Source organism: Heliangelus exortis, chromosome 27 (assembly GCF_036169615.1).
Source record: "Heliangelus exortis chromosome 27, bHelExo1.hap1, whole genome shotgun sequence".
Classification (NCBI taxonomy): Eukaryota; Metazoa; Chordata; class Aves; order Apodiformes; family Trochilidae; genus Heliangelus; species Heliangelus exortis.
The window spans coordinates 3741885-3761610 of NC_092448.1; the positions used below are offsets into that span (position 1 = coordinate 3741885).

General features: G+C 42.2%; 1 protein-coding gene across 7 annotated transcripts in view; it reads right to left on the minus strand.

Moving 5' to 3' along the window:
* POGZ (pogo transposable element derived with ZNF domain) overlaps positions 1-19726 on the minus strand; it is a 29727-nt gene that overhangs the window by 3269 nt on the left and 6732 nt on the right. For 6 of the 7 annotated variants that reach the window (XM_071726916.1, XM_071726912.1, XM_071726911.1 and 3 more), the window contains 15 exons: positions 13595-13719; positions 8711-8886; positions 8032-8140; positions 7015-7194; positions 5914-6120; positions 5508-5617; positions 4787-5121; positions 4098-4252; positions 3516-3616; positions 3246-3392; positions 2270-2404; positions 2011-2183; positions 1312-1452; positions 773-832; positions 317-429 (listed from right to left, as the gene is read on the minus strand). In XM_071726916.1, coding sequence (XP_071583017.1) covers positions 317-429; positions 773-832; positions 1312-1452; positions 2011-2183; positions 2270-2404; positions 3246-3392; positions 3516-3616; positions 4098-4252; positions 4787-5121; positions 5508-5617; positions 5914-6120; positions 7015-7194; positions 8032-8140; positions 8711-8886; positions 13595-13718 — 2266 coding nt within the window. In that variant the 5' untranslated portion in view covers position 13719. The remainder of the gene's footprint in view (positions 1-316; positions 430-772; positions 833-1311; positions 1453-2010; positions 2184-2269; positions 2405-3245; positions 3393-3515; positions 3617-4097; positions 4253-4786; positions 5122-5507; positions 5618-5913; positions 6121-7014; positions 7195-8031; positions 8141-8710; positions 8887-13594; positions 13720-19726) is intronic. The other variant, XM_071726914.1, reaches the window with a different exon arrangement.

Below are 19726 nucleotides of genomic sequence, written 5' to 3' on the forward strand. Positions count from 1 at the left end.
TGCACCAGCAGCTGCCCAAGGCCCCCGGGTGTCCCCGAGGCACAAAGATGGCTCAGAGGAACCCGGTGGAGTGCTGGGCATTGTCTTTCCCTGGGCAGATCTCCTGGGAACAGGGATCAAGCTTAAGTCTCCATCTCCATAACAATGGAGACTCATTCAGGCACTCCCCGACCATCCCTAACACCACATTTTGTTAAGAGCTCAGGACTGAGCACTCAGCTTCATGCTGAACAAAGCTGTATTTGACCTGGAGTCTTATACCCTGCATTTTTTTTTTTTTTTTTTTTTTTTTTCCTGCTCCTTTTCACACTCTTACCTCGGCAAATAATGTTACTGAACTCGTGTGAGGGATTGAACACCAGATGTTTGGCCATTGCATCACCCTCAGATGTTATAAAGAGACAAGAGGAACAAGCCAGCTTCACACCACTGGAGAGGGAAAAAGGAAACCAACCCGGGGAAAAAAGAAGAAAAAGAGATGTGAGGTTATTATCAGTACCAGACATGAAATTCTGTACATCCCCCCGTTAACAATTAGAAAATAAAGGCCACCATCCCCACCCCCAAACATTTCACTCCCACAGGAAGGCAGTGGGAGTCTCAGGCAAAATACTGCCCTTAATTCAACAGATTTTTCTGTGCGTGGGGAAAAACAAGCAGAGCTTCTTCAGAAGCAGATCATGAAAAGCAAGAACAGAAATGGAAATAAAGAGAAAGTGAATGCATATGAGATTCCCAGGTGATTAAAATAAGATGACAAGTTTTCCATTACCAGGCAGTATAGTTTTTAAACAAAGCCAAGTATTTTGGACTCTTCCGAGGAACGTGGTTGCTGTAAGAAAAGAGAGTTTATTAAATGTCAGAATTATTAGGAGTAAAGAGCTGTAAAACTCACATATTTACACATATTTAAATGCAAACCCACATATTTACAAAGACAGACCCAGCCCTGGGTAGAACAACGTTTTTCCTGCCTGTATTGTATTCAAGGAAACTGTGTCCAGAACACAACCACTCAGTAATATTTAAAAACCCTCCAATTTTCAAGTAACTCTTCTGCCATCCTTTTCTATGGTCCAGGACAGGACCACAGCCTTGCAGAAGCACAGCATGATTATTTTGGGTTGTTTTTTTTTTTCCCTTTAAAAACAATATTTATTTTTTACACTATTAAATCCGGGAATTTTGCAGTAAACCCTTAGCAGCACTGAAAAAAATCTTTTTTTTTGCAGCAGCACGTGGCACCTCAGCTACACAACTGAAATCTGGGGGAATTCCTACCAGATCCAGGGGGGAAAAAATCACACCTACTTGATCATGTGGTTGGCATAGGCTCGGGAGCAGCAGGTGCTGTAGCGACAGAGGGAACAGTGCACGTAGGTGGGGAAGTGGTTGGGGAAATCAGGGATTTCAAAGCTGCATTCCAGGCAGGTCTGCCTCCCCAGGACACTCCTGGAAGAGAAAAAGGATGTTTTCATGAGAGCCTGAACCCAGAACCTCTCTGGGGTTGTAGCAGTCAACAGATCAGAGGAGAATTCAACAGCATGTGGACTTCGACAAGTCTGCATCACACCTCATCTCACACCTTCACCCCCAGAGTGCCTGGGTGTCAGGACTCCCCACTTGCTGTGGCCAGGAGTAGGCAATTACAGGGTGGAAAATATATTTAAATATATATATTTTAACAAATCATTAAAAAAATAAACTGTTGAAGACAAGGCAGCAGGACAGAGGTTGGGCAGAAAGCCCTCGTCCTGATGAAATCCCACTGCTTCTCAAGCACCTAATTCTGTATTTCAGTTTCATCTTAAGGGCTTTCATGACATGACTTTGTTCTGTGAGAAGATGGATTCTCCTGGCACAAAGTTGCCTTGGCAACTGGGGAGACAGCTGTCCAGTGCCCAGGATCATTATTTACCCATCACTTAAAAAAAAAAAATCTTAACTACATCTCCTTTAAAAAAAAAAAAAAATCTTTTCAAATTTGAAATTTCAGCAAAGTGTTCTGACATTTTTTTGACTGCTCTCTTCTGGACATTCCTCTGGACAGGTGGGTAGAGGAAGATGGGCTGGGGGTCAGTAGAAGATGACAAGGGAGTGGTGTCCTGTCCCGTGCCCTGGGGCATGTCGTTGGCAGAGAGTGGCACAGTGCGTGGCTGTCCTCGAGAGGCCCTGATGGTGACCTGCAGGGGACAGACAGACCCACAGCTCCTCAACAAGCTGCCAGAAGCCACTGGACAGAGGCCAGCTGCTGACTGGGATTTCTTACCTTGGTTCCAGGTTTCAGACCTTCCAATTGTTTGGGCTTTCGGAAAGTTTTGTGGTGCTGCAGCTTGTGCTCGATTTTATCCTTGGCAAAGAGGAACTGGAGTCTGCACTTGTTGCAATGATAGACACTCTTCTTCTAAAGCAAATGCAAATGAAAGATTTTTTCATTTTAAAGGAACAGAAGTTGTAACAGAGCAGCATTTTTTCTTAAAACAAAACCCCCAAAGCAAAAAAACTAACAAAACCCACTTTTCCCACTCTGAAACCAAAGGCAGCCCCAGTAAGTCCCTCCCAGCCAAGCCCCATATATTGGGTGGCTTGGCTTTGAGTTTTTCATTTTGCTTTAATTACAATCATCAGTCTCTGCCAGCTTGTTTAGGCCAGAGAGAGGCACACGAGCAGCCTGTAGGGCAACACCCCTCCACTCCAAGAGCCACCAGGGGTCAGGGAAGGACTTGAGGGGCCAAGGGATTCTGCCACTCAGTGCCAGCAGTGTTTCTGTATTCTCAAAGCACACTTGAGCTATACCAGCAGAAAACGTGGAGTCAGCACAGCCAACTTGTATGGAAACAGAACAACCAGCCACAAAAACTACACTCCCATCTGTGCATACAGCATTGTTTACTTATTTATTACCTGGAGGTAGTAAAAATATTTAAACCCCAAATGAACACAGAGCCCACTGTTGGTTAATCCCCATACCAAGCAAACACAGCCCAGCAAAACATGCTGTTTTCTGCTCAGGAACAATCTGTGCTGCTCCCAGAGGAGCAATGCCTCTTCTCTGCCACACAAACCCCATGAAAGCTCTGGAATGACAGCGTGCAAATCCCATTTGCTATGGCCTGGAACCCCCTCTGCCACCCGTCCAAGTTTTCTTTCCTCCTGTTTTTATTTCACGCAAACGCTCGACTCGTTGTGTGGGGCCTCTGAGGAGAGGGAACCCTGAGAGGATCAGAGCCCTGATGTCCTCCCACCTGATGCCTCATGAAGTGCTGCTGGAAGGCGTTGCCATTCTTGAAGACTTTGAGGCAGTAGGGACAGAGCAGGTGCCTCGTGTCCTCGTGGATCATTCGGAAGTGGCTGTCAACCTCGGAGTAAAGGGACGAACGGTACTGACAGACCTGCAGCAGCAAACCAGCAATAAACAGGAGAGTGACACAGTGTTTGGGCCTCAGCCTTTGCTGAAAAGTGTCAGATTTCCTCTGTGTATTTCTGAAGTCCATCCCCAGAACTGCTTTTCATACCTGGCAGACATAGGGCATCTCCCCAGGCTTGTGTGTGTCCTTCATGTGCTGCAGGAACATCGGTTCGCTCTCAAACGCCCATTCACAAATCTTGCACTTGGCTGCAGAAGAAAAGGAAAAGCAGTTACAAAACAACCCTGGTACAGCAGCCACCACCAGCTCAAGGTTCTCTGGTAACAGCTTAAAACAAAACCAAGCACCAGCAGCAAAAAAAAAAAAACCCAACAAAACCAGAAACAAAGCCAAAAACCTCTCTCTCAAGGCTCTGAATCGGGTAGACAAAAACACGTGCTCTGAGGGGCTTCCAAAAAGGAAGGAAAAATCCTCTTAAAATGGTGGGCACCATAATTAGGAAGAGCTTCTAAAGAGGACACTTCAACTGATTTAAAATCAGATGTCAGCCTACTGGTAAAAATTAAATTGTACCATGACATTATGATTGCACTTGATCTGGAAGGATGGCAAGTCTGCAGAAACCTGACTGAGATGGGTTTTCTGCTGGGAAAGGGGTGCCTCTTTCAACAGCAGTTTATAGAGGACAGAAACACCTCTTCAACCTGAACAGCAGCAAAATCAACTCACTTGTAGACTCATAGGGACTGTGGACATTCTCCAGGTGACACTGTAGCTGAAAGGGGGTGGAGAACTGCCTGTAGCAGTGCTGGCAGATGGTGTGGACGTCCACCTCTCCGTTCTGCTGATCCAGTTCAACGTGGTGCTTCATGTGATTCATGAACCTTATGCAGGAGAAGAGAAAAGGGTGTGAACAGAAATCCAACCATTTTGCACCTGTCCCCCTGGAAGCATTATGAACACTACACCCAGAGGGTTTTTAAACAACATGAGGATGCTTCCCTCTTGCTTTTCCCTCTACCCAGCAACCTCCCACTCCCCAGCGCCAGGGGAAGTGGGGAAATGGGTTTGGCAGCACAGGGGCTGTGTTACTTCTGATCCCAACCAGGCTTGACAAAACACTTAACAGAACAAGATAGTGGCTGGCTCAGCAGAAAACATGATTCCACAAAAATATTTTGCCCCTCTGTTGAAAAAATACTGAATAAAGAGGAGCAGTTCTTCAGGAAGAATTATTTCCTACTGTCTGGTAAGAGTAGTGACAAGCAAATAAGGCTTCTCTGCTGAAGAACATAAACACAATTATTCTCATCTTCTCACAACTCTTTTATTCATGATTGAACTGGGCAAAACTTGAGCTCTGGCCTGAAGCTACATCTAGGAAAGCCTGAGGGACCAGACCCAAGTGTTCCTCTTACCTTATGTTGTTCTTTAGCCTCTTGCTGCAGTGTGGACACCTGAAGGAAGTTGGAACCTTGGGGAAGTTCAGTAGCTGGTTCACTTTGCCACCATCTCTGCCATAGTAGAAATCATCTACTAACATTATGAGCTTACTTTGGGATGAGTCAACTACGTTTTCACTTGGCTCTGGAGCTTTAGCAGGTGGGGACAGCGCAGGGATAGGAGTAGAAGAGGGTGGTGAAGCAACAGCTGTAGTTTTTTCTGGAGATGGAGGCTTTGCAGATTGAATATTTGGTTCAGATTCTAGAGATTTTCTTTTCTTGAGGAATTCAACCATTTCGGGGCAGCAGTACTAAAAGGAAAGAAAGCCACCAAAACCCCCACACATTAAGCTGTATCTAGAAAGAACCATAAACAGACAAAGTTTAACCAGTAACTAAGGAAAGACAGAGGAACTCTAGGAAACTCCTGAGGGAAGAGTAATGCAGAGTCAGTATCTAATTTCTCTTTGATTTTTACTGCTAAGTAAGATCAGAAAATACAGGCACCTCCTGGCAACAAAGGGACAAAAACCTGAGGTGCTGCCCTCCTGCAGTGAGAGATGCTATGGGAAGTCTTCCAGAGGTCACTCCTTTGCCTCTCACTTTCTCCTCATCACATTCTCCCCTTTTTACAGAAGTCCCTTGCTCTAGGGAGAGCTACTCTTTGCACTCTGCAGGTCTCAGAAGTGTTACTTACACACATGTGTCCTCTTAAAGCTTCAGTGACTCGAAACTGAGCATCGCATCTCGGACAGACCTTCCGGCCACCATCTTGCAAATCAAAGGTGGGGATAGGAGAGGAGCTGACTGCAACAGGAAAAACACAGAATAATTACAAACCTTACACTTCACCTCAGACCTAGGCAAGCTTTTTGGCACACTGGAATACTTTTAAATTCAAGAGCTGCACTTTTAAACTGACTAAACAGAAAGAGGCAAGCCTTAAAGAAGGGGTTTTCTCTGACAGAAGAGTGCAAAAATTTTATCCTTTTTGCTTCCTTGCACTGAGTATTTCAAGAGTTAAAAGGGCAGTGTTATTTTACTTCAGAAAATCAAGTTCCTGGCTTCTCAGCAGCCTCAGAGACAGCTGCTACAGACCACACCTTTTAACGACGACGATGACGACGACGACTCGGAAACACTGGATCTCTGGGAGCCGTGCACGGGGCTGTTGTTGGAAACCACCAGTGGGCCAGGGCTCTGTCCTAACGAGGGAATGGTGTTGAGGGTGTTCACCAGCTTTGCAACCTCATTGCTGTTCTCCCCTGTCACTCCAGGCCTCTTGACAGTCACAAAGCTTGCAATGCTCACTGCCGAGGAAAGGCACCACAGAAGAGCACTGGTGAGGAGTCAGGAAGAACTGGTCCCTTGTGTGAATCTCACCCCCCCAGCTACTTTGCCTCATCTCTTGCTCCTCCTAAGAGGATGAAGCCATCAACAATTACCCTGTCCAGGAATGTGAGGGGTGGCATGGTGGGGAAAGTTTCCCTGACCTTCCGGAGTGCACTCTGGATAGGAGCCACGTCCTGTGATCAACTAAACAGGATACTGATGGTCTCCAAAATTATTTGTAATTCTTTTCTAAATGCAGCTGTATATGATTATGGCCACTCGAAGCTAAAAATAACCTGACAACTTGCTGTGTCAAAAAGTATTTTTTTTTTTCCCTTTTTAAATTTTTTTGGTCAATTTTCTTAGCAATCATCGCAACTCATGAATTCAGGCAACATTCACAAAAAGCAACAAGGTTACTTTCTGCTTGTGTTCATCACCTAGTTAACTTCACCTCCCAAAAATACAGGTGATTAACAAACAGTATTTTTAAATTTTCTACTTTTGGGGACTTCTCACTGATGGTCTCGGAGCATTCTACAAACCACAATTTCACCAGTTCTCACACCAAACTGGACACGATGACAAAATCATCCTCATTTTCCAGGTTGGTAAGAGATGAAGTGTGAGTCAGTGAGACAAGAGGCAAAAATAGAAGCCTGGAGTTCTGACTCAACTTCTGCCTTTTAGCTGCAACACCAAACGTTTGGAGATGAGATTACAGACAACTGTTCCATGCTCCAGTCCCCTCACTTCTCCATGGCAAATCTTACCTAATTTGGGGTTAGTGGCTTGATTGGACTGCCCTGGCTGCTGCACAGTTAACTATCCCAGTGTTGTTGGCTGTGTTGCAGTAGGAGTTGGGGACTTACTTTGCTGTTGTGCCTGGGTCTGTGGAACTGTGCTCCTGATGGTGAGCGTGGCCGGAATGACCGTAGTGAAAGTGTTGGTGGTGGGTCGGACAGGCATGGTTGTACCTGGTCTCACCTGGGCCATTTGGGAGAACACCTGAGGGACTCCAACTGCTGGTTTAACAAACTGAGTACCTGGGGCTTGGAAAACAAAGGAACAACCATGGTTGGTCAAGTGATCAAAGTCCATTCCCATTTTTCCAAACTCTCGTTAATTTTCGGTGGAAGTTTCAAAAGTTCAGCACCTTCGTTTCACTTCCCAAGCACAGAGTGAAACTTGTGTTCCCAACAATTTTTAGGAGGAATATTCCAAAAGGCCTAAGTGGCTTAGAAGCATAAATCCCACTGACTTTCATGGGGCTTGTGGTCCTGCTCACCAGGCCCACCAGAAACTCATGGAAGGCTTCTCATAGCACAGGGTTGGTCCCACATTTGCAAATGAATTTGTGACACAAATGCTCTGCAGGTTTGTTCTGGGAAAAACAAAAGGCATCACTGGTGTGGCTGCTTTGTTGTAAGGCAGGTGTCTGGTGACAGGCAGGTCCCCAGCTTTTCTGACAGTGAGAGAGAGGATCAGGTAGCAGAAATCATCCTCAGGGGGAGGTTTGGTTTCCAGGCAGTTGGGGAGCACCAGAGTTGCATGGGGAAATTTTGGGAAGAAGGAGGGAGGGTGAGGGGCTGGGATCTTGGAATGAAGTTGGTTGAGGAGGCTTTTTGAAGAGGTTAAGACTACACTGGAAGTGCCCTGCTCTGCAAAGTGGTTTCTGCTGCTAACAAAGGGTTTACTCTGCCCTTTACAACTCTTAAGAGGATTCAGAGACAAATCTCACCTGCTGCATAACTAGAAAATCCCCTTCTTCATTGCTACTGGAGATGCAAGTGAAAAACAGACTTCAAAAATATAAATACACACATATTTAATCCTTTGGTACTACAAAAAGGAACAGGACAGTGGCTTTGGCTTGTCTCAGCCCTTACCTGGGACAAGGGTGATGGGTCTGACTGTCTGACCCTGCTGTACATTCAGAACAATCCCAACTTGGTTCATGGCGTTTTGTACCGGCCGCACGTTCCTCACAGGAAATCCCTGCAGTCAAACAGCACCATTAACACCCTGAGCACCTCCAGTCTGAGCTTCCTGGGGTAGAAAAAGCTGCAACATGCACAGGCAATTTTTTTTTTTTTAAAAGCAGGAGCTCTGGGAAACAGGAACACTCAATTTTGTAGGAGTGATCCTCAGGCAAACGCTCCAAGAAAGCAGCAGGTGTACAAAAATTACCTATTTTCCAGGGTAACAAAACAAAGCAGTTTAAGGTCAAATTCCTGCAGAGGGGACAGACCCACCTACAGCAGGAGCTCAGGCCCTACTGGTAGGGCTGGAAATGGGAGCCAGCATGAAATCCCATCAAACCTGTGCTGGCTCCCCAGGAGCTGCTGAGGTGTGGACTGTGGCCAACTCCCTCCAGTGAGATTCAGCTGTGAAAGCCTCAGCACAGAACCCATTCCCAAACAAAGCTGCTCCTACATCTACACAAACAACAAAACAAAACCTCAACAGATTCCCACTGCAGTGCAACCAAAGAGCACGAGAAGTCAAAAAAAGCCCCAAATCATTGAATAATTTTGAGAGTCAAGGCTGAGAGCACCAGGGGCTCACCTGGGTTGTTATGAAGATGGGTTGGCTGGTGACAGGGGAATTGGTGACGTGGTTGGCATTCTGCATGATCTGTACAGGTCTTAACACTGGCTGTGTCACCATGGCTCCCAGACCTGAGGTGGGGTTCTGGGCAAGGATCAGTGGCTGTCCCCCCTGCTGGACCAGAGGATTGCCAGCTGCAAGAGAGAGAAACACAGCAAGGGTCACACTCAGCAGCTTATTTCAGCCTTCAGAACCTGTTTTCCAGTGCACGCTTTAAAAGTCAACTTGTGACACCACCCAACCTTTCTAGAGATTGTTTTAATATTCAGATTTAGGCTGCCATTTCCCAAGCTGCCTAAGAACTGGGTGTTCAAATCCCTTGGCCTTGAGCAGCCTCTGAGACTGATTACTCTGGCTCCCACGTGCCCTTTGAACACAGCCACAGAAGCTGTAAGATTTTTTTTTTTTTTTTTTTCTACTCTCATTAATTATTAAGTAAAAATTCACCTACCTGTCAGGGAGCTCCAACACTGGTGTGACCAACCATGGCACCCAGAGGGATTTCCCTGATGGGTTTTCACTCATGTCTGCTAAGGACTTGCTGCTTATGGATGTTGGGACTACCCCCAGGAAAAAAAAAAACCCACAGGAGTAGTAAGAGGGGGAGGTAAAACTCCTCAGCTTCTGTCCCTCTCCATCTGCACCAGCCCAGCAGACACTTCCCAGCAGTTGGCAGTGTCCTTCAGGCAAGATCCCATTTTTGTCCCACGTGTGCTCCCAATTCCACAAGCTCTTAACTTGCCAACCAGAGCAGACTTGTTACATTTGCACAGAATGCAGGGATTCAAACCCAGAAATATTGCCCAACTGCTTCTGGCAATCCAGAAGTTGGTGTCACACCAAAACACAGCTCAGGAGTCTCCCATCTACTGCCAATGTTTGCTGGGAGCCAGGAGACAGGGAAGGGAGTAAAAGGAAGAGAAGAAAGGATGAGGGAAAAGGCTCCATGAAGATGCATCCCAGGGAAAGATGGGATGAAATGGTCTACAGCTGCCAGGAGAACATGGAACATGGAGCTACCAACAGACACTAAAGATGCAGAATCCACCTCACCCTGCAGAGTGTGGGTGGTGGTCAGGGAACAAGTCAAAGCTCTGCAGGAAAGATGGAAAAAAAAAAAAAAATCAGTTCCTCAATCCCACCACCACTGCAATCCACACTTTGAGGACAAAGGGCTTCCAAACCAGCAATGGGAGGTGGGAATCTTGAGACTGACAGAACATAGAATCATAGAATCATAGAATCCTAGGGGTTGGAAGGGACCTCGAAAGATCATCTAGTCCAACCCCCCCTGCCAGAGCAGGGCCCCCTAGAGTACATCCCCTAGGAACGTGTCCAGGTGGGTTTTGAATGTCTCCAGTGAAGGAGACTCCACAACCCCCCTGGGCAGCCTGTTCCAGGGCTCTGTCACCCTTACAGTAAAAAAATTTTTTCTGATATTCAACTTGAACCTCCTATGCTCCAATTTACACCCATTACCCCTTGTCCTATCACTGGTCACCACTGAGAAAAGCCTAACTCCATCTCCCTGACACTCACCCCTTACATATTTGAAAACATTGATGAGGTCACCCCTCAGTCTCCTTTTCTCCAAACTAAAGAGCCCCAGCTCCCTCAGCCTTTCCTCATAAGGGAGATGTTCCACTCCCTTAATCATCTCAGTAGCTCTGCTCTGGACTCTTTCAAGCACTTCCCTGTCCTTCTTGAACTGAGGGGCCCAGAACTGGACACAATACTCCAGGTGTGGCCTCACCAATGCAGAATAGAGGGGGAGGAGAACCTCTCTTGACCTACTAACCACACCCTTTCTAATGCACCCCAGGATGCCATTGGCCTTCTTGGCCACAAGGGCACATTGCTGGCTCATGGGCATCCTCTTGTCTACCAGGACCCCCAGGTCTCTTTCACCTACACTGCTCTCCAGCAGGTCAGCCCCCAACCTATACTGGGATAGTATAGGTTGCTTGAGGGCTACAGAGTGGCCCAAGGTTACTGAAACTGCTGTTAAAGGGTTTCTGTATCCAAGCAGCAAACGTTTCCCACAGAACTGTGTAAATCCAGGGAAAGACCTGCTGCATGCCAGAACGTTCTGATCCACAGCCAAAACAGCTTCTTTTAATGGAAGATGCTTCACACTGCCAGCCTGGATGCTGCCTGGCTGGCAATGCTCAGGGTAAAGGATCCAAATGTTTTCCTGAAGATTATATTAGACAGAAACAGCAGGGTGATGGAAGACTACACCAGAAGGTTCAGATCCAAGGCACACACTGCATCTCACCTCACTTCAAGTGCCTCAGGGAATTATTGGATGACAGGAGACACCAGATCCCAGAGCATGAAAAAACTAAAAAGCATCAATCAGCAAATATAACCTTTCCCAACTGGGAGAGAGGACCTGCTTCCAACCTTGGCTCTTCCCTACAGGAGCAGAGACCTTGCCAAAGGCTGGAAGTGAGAGGTCTCACATTGCCACTTGGACTTCCATGAGAGCTCCTGGAGACTCCAGCTATGAGTACCTCGTGCTCAGTGTGACAGGAAGGTTTTCCAACTCCTCCTGGCAATCCTTTGGAATTTAAACAATCTGGGAAGGCTTGCACTGGTTTAACAAACCCGGGTTGGGCTCAGCAGGGCACCCCCTGAGGAGTAAGGGATTATTGGAGCCTGAACAGACACTTGTAGGCATCTGAGGAGCCTTCCACCATTTCCAGAAGCAGCTTCAGGTGGCCCCTGTGCAATCTGAAGCCATTCTCAGAAAGCAGAGCAGGTGGAAGAAAGAACAGGTTGGAGTGGGGTACAGTTACCAGCAGCCAAAGAAAATTAAGGAAAGAAAAATTAGGCCAAGCATCACCTGAAATATATTTAGCTTTCAGTCATCTTTCCTTTAGTGTCCCAGTCATTTGAGGCATTTCAGAACCAATCTTGCAGGGGAAAAGGTGAATCCAGCAGAAAAGCAGAAAAAGAGAAATTAAAAAAAATGCTTCTGTCCTTAGTCTGGAAATCCTGGTTCCTGATTTTTGGACACTGGGGTGGCTTCAGTCCACTCTTCTGCTCTTCATGCCAAGGGGAACCAACAGAGTTCACCCCAAAATCCAAGCAGATGTCTGTCAATTTATGGTCTTGAAGGTTAAGAATTTACCAAGATGGCTGCTGGTGTTTAGCAAAAGGTCTGGGGCTTCTTCATGAGGAAATTCCATACTAGAGGGGAAAAAAACCCAAACCAAAACCCAACAAAACCTTACACGGGCAGAATGAGTAGATTTAATGGGTCTTTTCCAGCCCCAGCTTGTAAGTCTTTTTAATTAATGTAAAACAAAATGCAAGATGACAGCCACGAGCCCAGAAAACAGATTGCTGAAAACTGGGAGGACTCCAGACACAGCTCATTTCGTGAGCATTCCACACAGTCACAACTTAAACTGGGATGTGACCCTCAGTTACTGGGCCAGCAGAGCCTACAGGGACCAAAGAGGTGACAGATGTCCCCGTGGCACTTTGCCACTCAAAATCCTCACTGGCATCGTGTCAAGAAGGATTCCCCTGCAAGTCAAAGCCATGTCACAAGAGCTGGGAGCAACTCGAGGAATAAGTGACTCAGGAAAAAAAAAGGCCATGCTGGAGGCTGAAGAGTTTTATTTGCATTGGTCCTGAAACACAGAACTGCTGAATTGTATTGAGGAAAAAAAAAAATAAATCAAAAAAAAAAAAATCAAGAATTTGTTTGTAGAGGTGCCAGAGCAGCACTCTGCCTGCCTGCACTGCTACAACAAGACACAGATCTCTGTCCAGACACTGAGCTGATGCTTTGCTTGATCTTGACTAAGAAAAAGTAACTGAGATGGCTGAACAAAAGCCTAACTTAAACATGCCACTCTGCTTCACCCACACACATAGCTGGGAGAAGAATTCTTATTTTTCCACACACCAGACTCCAGTGTATGACCAGACCCCAAAGGCCAGTGATAGGAAATTTTTAGTCATGTTTCATTTACTCCCTAATTGTGAAATGCTCCAAGTTTGATTTGCACCAAGTTGCACAATAGCCCAACAAGCAGGAAGCACCATCCTTGTACCTTTCCTTAGGGTTAGGTTACAAACAGAATGATGAGACAGTATCTGAAAATCATCAAGCCTCCCACCTGCCAGATGTTGCTTTTTATGAGCCCAAGTTTCTCATAATTTGAGACAAGGAGGGGATAACAAAACACACTGAGCTGCACAACTCTGAACACCAAAGTTATGGATCTTTCCATTTGCAGAGGACAGGCAAGGAAAAAAAATTATCAACTGAAACTGTATCAAATCATGGGTTAAAGAAGTAAAAATAAATTAGTTTCACCTCAGTACTTTGACTACACCAGAAATACAATTCACCAAAAACCTGAGTTCCTCACTCACTTCAAAGCTGTGAGAAGAACCAAGGTCAGTCCCCACTGAACACTGAGCCACCCAACTGGAAAAAGCACCACCTCTTGTGTAAACCACCAACTTCTAAGAAACTGCAACTTTGTAGAATACAACTTAGCCCAAGTTTCCTTCTCATTTTTCAAAGAGAACACCCCTTCCAACATCTGCAAAAATCTCTTGCAAGAAAAAAAAGCCCTTTTCTGCCTCTTAAATGACTTGCTCACAGGCCTTGTGCAGCACCACCAACCTCTCAGCTCTGCTCTGCACCCAAAAGCTCTGCTCACAACGAGAGAAACTGAAATTTCTTGTATTATTAATAGGTTTTTCCAGCTATCAAACAAGCCTGCTGACTGGAGAGGACATAACCAATAGCTGCCATTTCTCTTTGAATTTTAACACAAATAATGGGAATAATTCCAGACTGAAGCAGTCAATTACCCGTAGCAGTCTTATCAACTGAATTATAATCCTCAACAACAGAATCTTCAATCACATCACTGATTTTCTGCCATGGTTCCAGCTCCTCCTCCTCACATTCCATGAAAAGGTCTGTGTCAGCCATCCTGCAAAGCAAAAAGAGGAAAAACCTTCAATTGGAAACTGGTTTCTTAGAGACTTCCAACTCATTCATGGGCAGAAAAATTCTAATGCCAGAAATAGGAGTGATTCTTCCATCTCCCAGTATTCCAAAAAAAAAAAAAAAAAAAAACCAAACAACTAGGGTGTGATTTTCAGGTTATTTATTTCTCCAGTTCCTACTTGAATAAGCTGAGTTTCCTTTGCAGATAAAGCTGTGAAGTTGGTGCTGAAAACCCTTGGGTTTGGTTTGAAATTGCAATGGTTTTGCATCTCCTGCATAAGAAAACCAACCCAACAACTCTGAGACCAGCAGTCACTGCCCCAAAACCCAGAACCCTTAAATAAATGAGCAGCTGTGACTGAAAGAAGGCAGAATTGTGGGTTTTTTTGCTCTGTTTATGGTTTGGAATATTCTAGGATTACTGCCAAGGCACATAAGAGAGACTGAATATCCAAAGCTTAAGTGAGTTAAAAAAAAAACCAAAAAGAAAACCCCAAAAAAACACTATTTACATACCTACCCACTTTCTTTGCTCTTCTGAGCACCACTGCACCCAGAACACAAGTTTTTATGGCTCTGCCTCCACTGGAAATTCAGAATTTTCTCTACTCTTGACCTCAGTGATGCAGAAATCTGGATGTGTTTCAAGTGAAGGGCTCAATTAATCAGGATTCACAGTGAGCAAGTCTGGAGTGTCCTAGAGGGCACCTGTCCTCAGGTGGTGGCTCCCACCAAAGGTCTCCAAAAAGCTGATTGTGACTCCTGTGACTGAGATCTCAGTGACAGACACACATTTCCAGTCACACTTCACCAACCTGCAAGCCATGCAGCCAACCTGCTGAAAAGAACTTTTTTTCCCAGGCCCAATTTTGCTGTGTTTCAGGATTTGGCTGGTTCTAAATTTCATTTTGTAAAAGAAAAAATTTCATTTTGTTTGTAAAAAACACATTTAAGAGAATTTAACCAATACAACTCATTCTAGAAGCAAAATTGCAGTTTCAAAGGAAATCAAGATTATTGGAGGAAATCAGACACCACAAAAGCTGAATTCCTTTTTTCCCCAGGCCCAATTTTGCAGTGTTTCAGGATTTGGCTGTTTCTAAATTTCATTTTGTAAAAGATCCTTATGAAAAATTCTCTTTGGTAACACATTTAGGAGAATTTAACCAATACAACTCATTCTAGAAGCAAAATTGCATTTTCAAAGGAAATCAAGATTATTGGAGGAAATCAGACACCACAAAAGCTGAATTCCTCTTTTTCCCAGGCCCAATTTTGCAGTGTTTCAGGATTTGGCTGTTTCTAAATTTCATTTTGTAAAAGAAAAAATTTCATTTTGTTTGTAAAAAACACATTTAGGAGAATTTAACCAATACAACTCATTCTAGAAGTAAAATTGCACTTTCAAAGGAAATCAAGATTATTGGAGGAAATCAGACACCACAAAAGCTGAATTTCCTAATTCCTTTTTTTCCCAGGCCCAATTTTGCAGAGTTTCAGGACTTGGCTGTTTCTAAATTTCATTTTGTAAAAGATTCTTATGAAAAAATCTCTTTAGTAACACATTTAGGAGAATTTAACCAATACAACTCATTCTAGAAGCAAAATTGCACTTTCAAAGGAAATCAAGATTATTGGAGGAAATCAGACACCACAAAAGCTGAATTCCTTTTTTTCCCAGGCCCAATTTTGCTGTGTTTCAGGATTTGGCTGGTTCTAAATTTCATTTTGTAAAAGAAAAAATTTCATTTTGTTTGTAAAAAACACATTTAGGAGAATTTAACCAATACAACTCATTCTAGAAGCAAAATTGCAGTTTCAAAGGAAATCAAGATTATTGGAGGAAATCAGACACCACAAAAGCTGAATTTCCTAATTCCTTTTTTTCCCAGGCCCAATTTTGCAGTGTTTCAGGATTTGGCTGGTTCTAAATTTCATTTTGTAAAAGATTCTTATGAAAAATTCTCTTTAGTAACACATTTAAGAGAATTTAACCAATACAACTCATTCTAGAAGCAAAATTGTATTTTCAAAGGAAATCAAGATTATTGGAGGAAATCAGACACCACAAAAGCTGAATTCCTTTTTTTCCCAGGCCCAATTTTGCAGTGTTTCAGGATTTGGCTGTTTCTAAATTTCATTTTATAAAGATTCTTATGAAAACTTCTCTTTAGTAACACATTTAGGAGAATTTAACCAATACAACTCATTCTGGAAGCAAAATTGCATTTTCAAAGGAAATCAAGATTATTGGAGGAAATCAGACACCACAAAAGCTGAATTCCTTTTTTTCCCAGGCCCAATTTTGCAGAGTTTCAGGATTTGGCTGGTTCTAAATTTCATTTTGTAAAAGAAAAAATTTCATTTTGTTTGTAAAAAACACATTTAGGAGAATTTAACCAATACAACTCATTCTAGAAGCAAAATTGGAGTTTCAAAGGAAATCAAGATTATTGGAAATCAGACACCAAAAAAAGCTGAATTCCTTTTTTTCCCAGGCCCAATTTTGCAGTGTTTCAGGATTTGGCTGGTTCTAAATTTCATTTTGTAAGAGATTCTTAAGAAAAATTCTCTTTAGTAACACATTTAGGAGAATTTAACCAACACAACTCATTCTAGAAGAAAAATTGCATTTTCAAAGGAAATCAAGATTATTGGAGGAAATCAGACACCACAAAAGCTGAATTTCCTAATTCCTTTTTTTCCCAGGCCCAATTTTGCAGTGTTTCAGGATTTGGCTGTTTCTAAATTTCATTTTGTAAAAGAAAAAATTTCATTTTGTTTGTAAAAAACACATTTAGGAGAATTTAACCAATACAACTCATTCTAGAAGCAAAATAGCAGTTTCAAAGGAAATCAAGATTATTGGAAATCAGACACCACAAAAGCTGAATTTCCTAATTCCTTTTTTTCCCAGGCCCAATTTTGCAGTGTTTCAGGATTTGGCTGGTTCTAAATTTCATTTTGTAAAAGAAAAAATTTCATTTTGTTTGTAAAAAACACATTTAGGAGAATTTAACCAATACAACTCATTCTAGAAGCAAAATAGCAGTTTCAAAGGAAATCAAGATTATTGGAAATCAGACACCACAAAAGCTGAATTTCCTAATTCCTTTTTTTCCCAGGCCCAATTTTGCAGTGTTTCAGGATTTGGCTGGTTCTAAATTTCATTTTGTAAAAGATCCTTATGAAAAATTCTCTTTAGTAACACATTTAAGAGAATTTAACCAATACAACTCATTCTAGAAGAAAAATTGCAGTTTCAAAGGAAATCAAGATTATTGGAAATCAGACACCACAAAAGCTGAATTTCCTAATTCCTTTTTTTCCCAGGCCCAATTTTGCTGTGTTTCAGGATTTGGCTGGTTCTAAATTTCATTTTGTAAAAGATCCTTATGAAAATTCTCTTTAGTAACACATTTAGGAGAATTTAACCAACACAACTCATTCTAGAAGCAAAATTGCAGTTTCAAAGGAAATCAAGATTATTGGAAATCAGACACCACAAAAGCTGAATTTCCTAATTCCTTTTTTTCCCAGGCCCAATTTTGCAGTGTTTCAGGATTTGGCTGGTTCTAAATTTCATTTTGTAAAAGATCCTTATGAAAAATTCTCTTTAGTAACACATTTAGGAGAATTTAACCAGTACAACTCATTCTAGAAGCAAAATTGCAGTTTCAAAAGAAATCAAGATTATTGGAGGAAATCAGACACCACAAAAGCTGAATTCCTCTTTTTCCCAGGCCCAATTTTGCAGTGTTTCAGGATTTGGCTGGTTCTAAATTTCATTTTGTAAAAGATCCTTATGAAAACTTCTCTTTAGTAACACATTTAGGAGAATTTAACCAATACAACTCATTCTAGAAGCAAAATTGTATTTTCAAAGGAAATCAAGATTATTGGAGGAAATCAGACACCACAAAAGCTGAATTTCCTAATTCCTAATTCTTTTTTTTCCCAGGCTCAATTTTGCAGTGTTTCAGGATTTGGCTGGTTCTAAATTTCATTTTGTAAAAAAAAAAATTTCATTTTGTTTGTAAAAAACACATTTAGGAGAATTTAACCAATACAACTCATTCTAGAAGCAAAATTGCAGTTTCAAAAGAAATCAAGATTATTGGAAATCAGACACCACAAAACCTGAATTCCTTTTTTTCCCAGGCCCAATTTTGCAGTGTTTCAGGATTTGGCTGGTTCTAAATTTCATTTTGTAAAAGAAAAAATTTCATTTTGTTTTAAAAAACACATTTAGGAGAATTTAACCAATACAACTCATTCTAGAAGCAAAATTGCAGTTTCAAAGGAAATCAAGATTATTGGAGGAAATCAAACACCACAAAAGCTGAATTTCCTAATTCCTTTTTTTCCCAGGCTCAATTTTGCAGTGTTTCAGGATTTGGCTGGTTCTAAATTTCATTTTGTAAAAGATCCTTATGAAAATTCTCTTTAGTAACACATTTAGGAGAATTTAACCAATACAACTCATTCTGGAAGCAAAATTGCAGTTTCAAAGGAAATCAAGATTATTGGAGGAAATCAGACACCACAAAAGCTGAATTCCTTTTTTTCCCAGGCTCAATTTTGCAGTGTTTCAGGATTTGGCTGGTTCTAAATTTCATTTTGTAAAAGATTCTTATGAAAACTTCTCTTTAGTAACACATTTAAGAGAATTTAACCAACACAACTCATTCTAGAAGCAAAATTGCAGTTTCAAAGGAAATCAAGATTATTGGAGGAAATCAGACACCACAAAGCTGAATTTCCTAATTCCTTTTTTTCCCAGGCTCAATTTTGCAGTGTTTCAGGATTTGGCTGGTTCTAAATTTCATTTTGTAAAAGATTCTTATGAAAAATTCTCTTCAGTAACACATTTAAGAGAATTTAACCAATACAACTCATTCTAGAAGCAAAATTGCAGTTTCAAAGGAAATCAAGATTATTGGAAATCAGACACCACAAAAGCTGAATTTCCTAATTCCTTTTTTTTCCCAGGCCCAATTTTGCAGTGTTTCAGGATTTGGCTGGTTCTAAATTTCATTTTGTAAAAGAAAAAAATTCATTTTGTTTGTAAAAAACACATTTAGGAGAATTTAACCAATACAACTCATTCTAGAAGCAAAATTGCATTTTCAAAGGAAATCAAGATTATTGGAGGAAATCAGACACCACAAAAGCTGAATTTCCTAATTCCTTTTTTTCCCAGGCTCAATTTTGCAGTGTTTCAGGATTTGGCTGGTTCTAAATTTCATTTTGTAAAAGAAAAAAATTCATTTTGTTTGTAAAAAACACATTTAGGAGAATTTAACCAATACAACTCATTCTAGAAGCAAAATTGCAGTTTCAAAGGAAATCAAGTTTATTGGAAATCAGACACCACAAAAGCTGAATTTCCTAATTCCTTTTTTTTCCCAGGCCCAATTTTGCAGTGTTTCAGGATTTGGCTGGTTCTAAATTTCATTTTGTAAAAGATTCTTATGAAAAATTCTCTTTAGTAACACATTTAGGAGAATTTAACCAATACAACTCATTCTAGAAGCAAAATTGCAGTTTCAAAGGAAATCAAGATTATTGGAGGAAATCAGACACCACAAAACCTGAATTTTCTAATTCCCCACCTGGGTTATAGTGAAAAAAGAAGCAATTCTTCCCCTCTAACCCACCCAGAAGGGTGATGAGCAGAGCAAGCAGTGGTTCTGTCACTGAATGGGAATCAAGACACCAAGAAGGGATTTTTCTCTTCCTGATTACATTTTGGTGGCACCAGAGTCTGCTCTGATTGTGTTTTGTCACCTCAGCTACCATTTGACAGCCATAAAATTCAGAGGAGAAATGTTCCTTGACAAACTGGCCAACATAAACAGCTTATGATAGGGGACAAGAAAGAAAATAATCCAACTTGTGCAGGCAATCTGTGTTTCCAACAGCCACAGCAAACAGTGCTCACCAGAAGGCTTCAGTGCAGTGCAACACGTGTGAGCTCACTGCTGAAA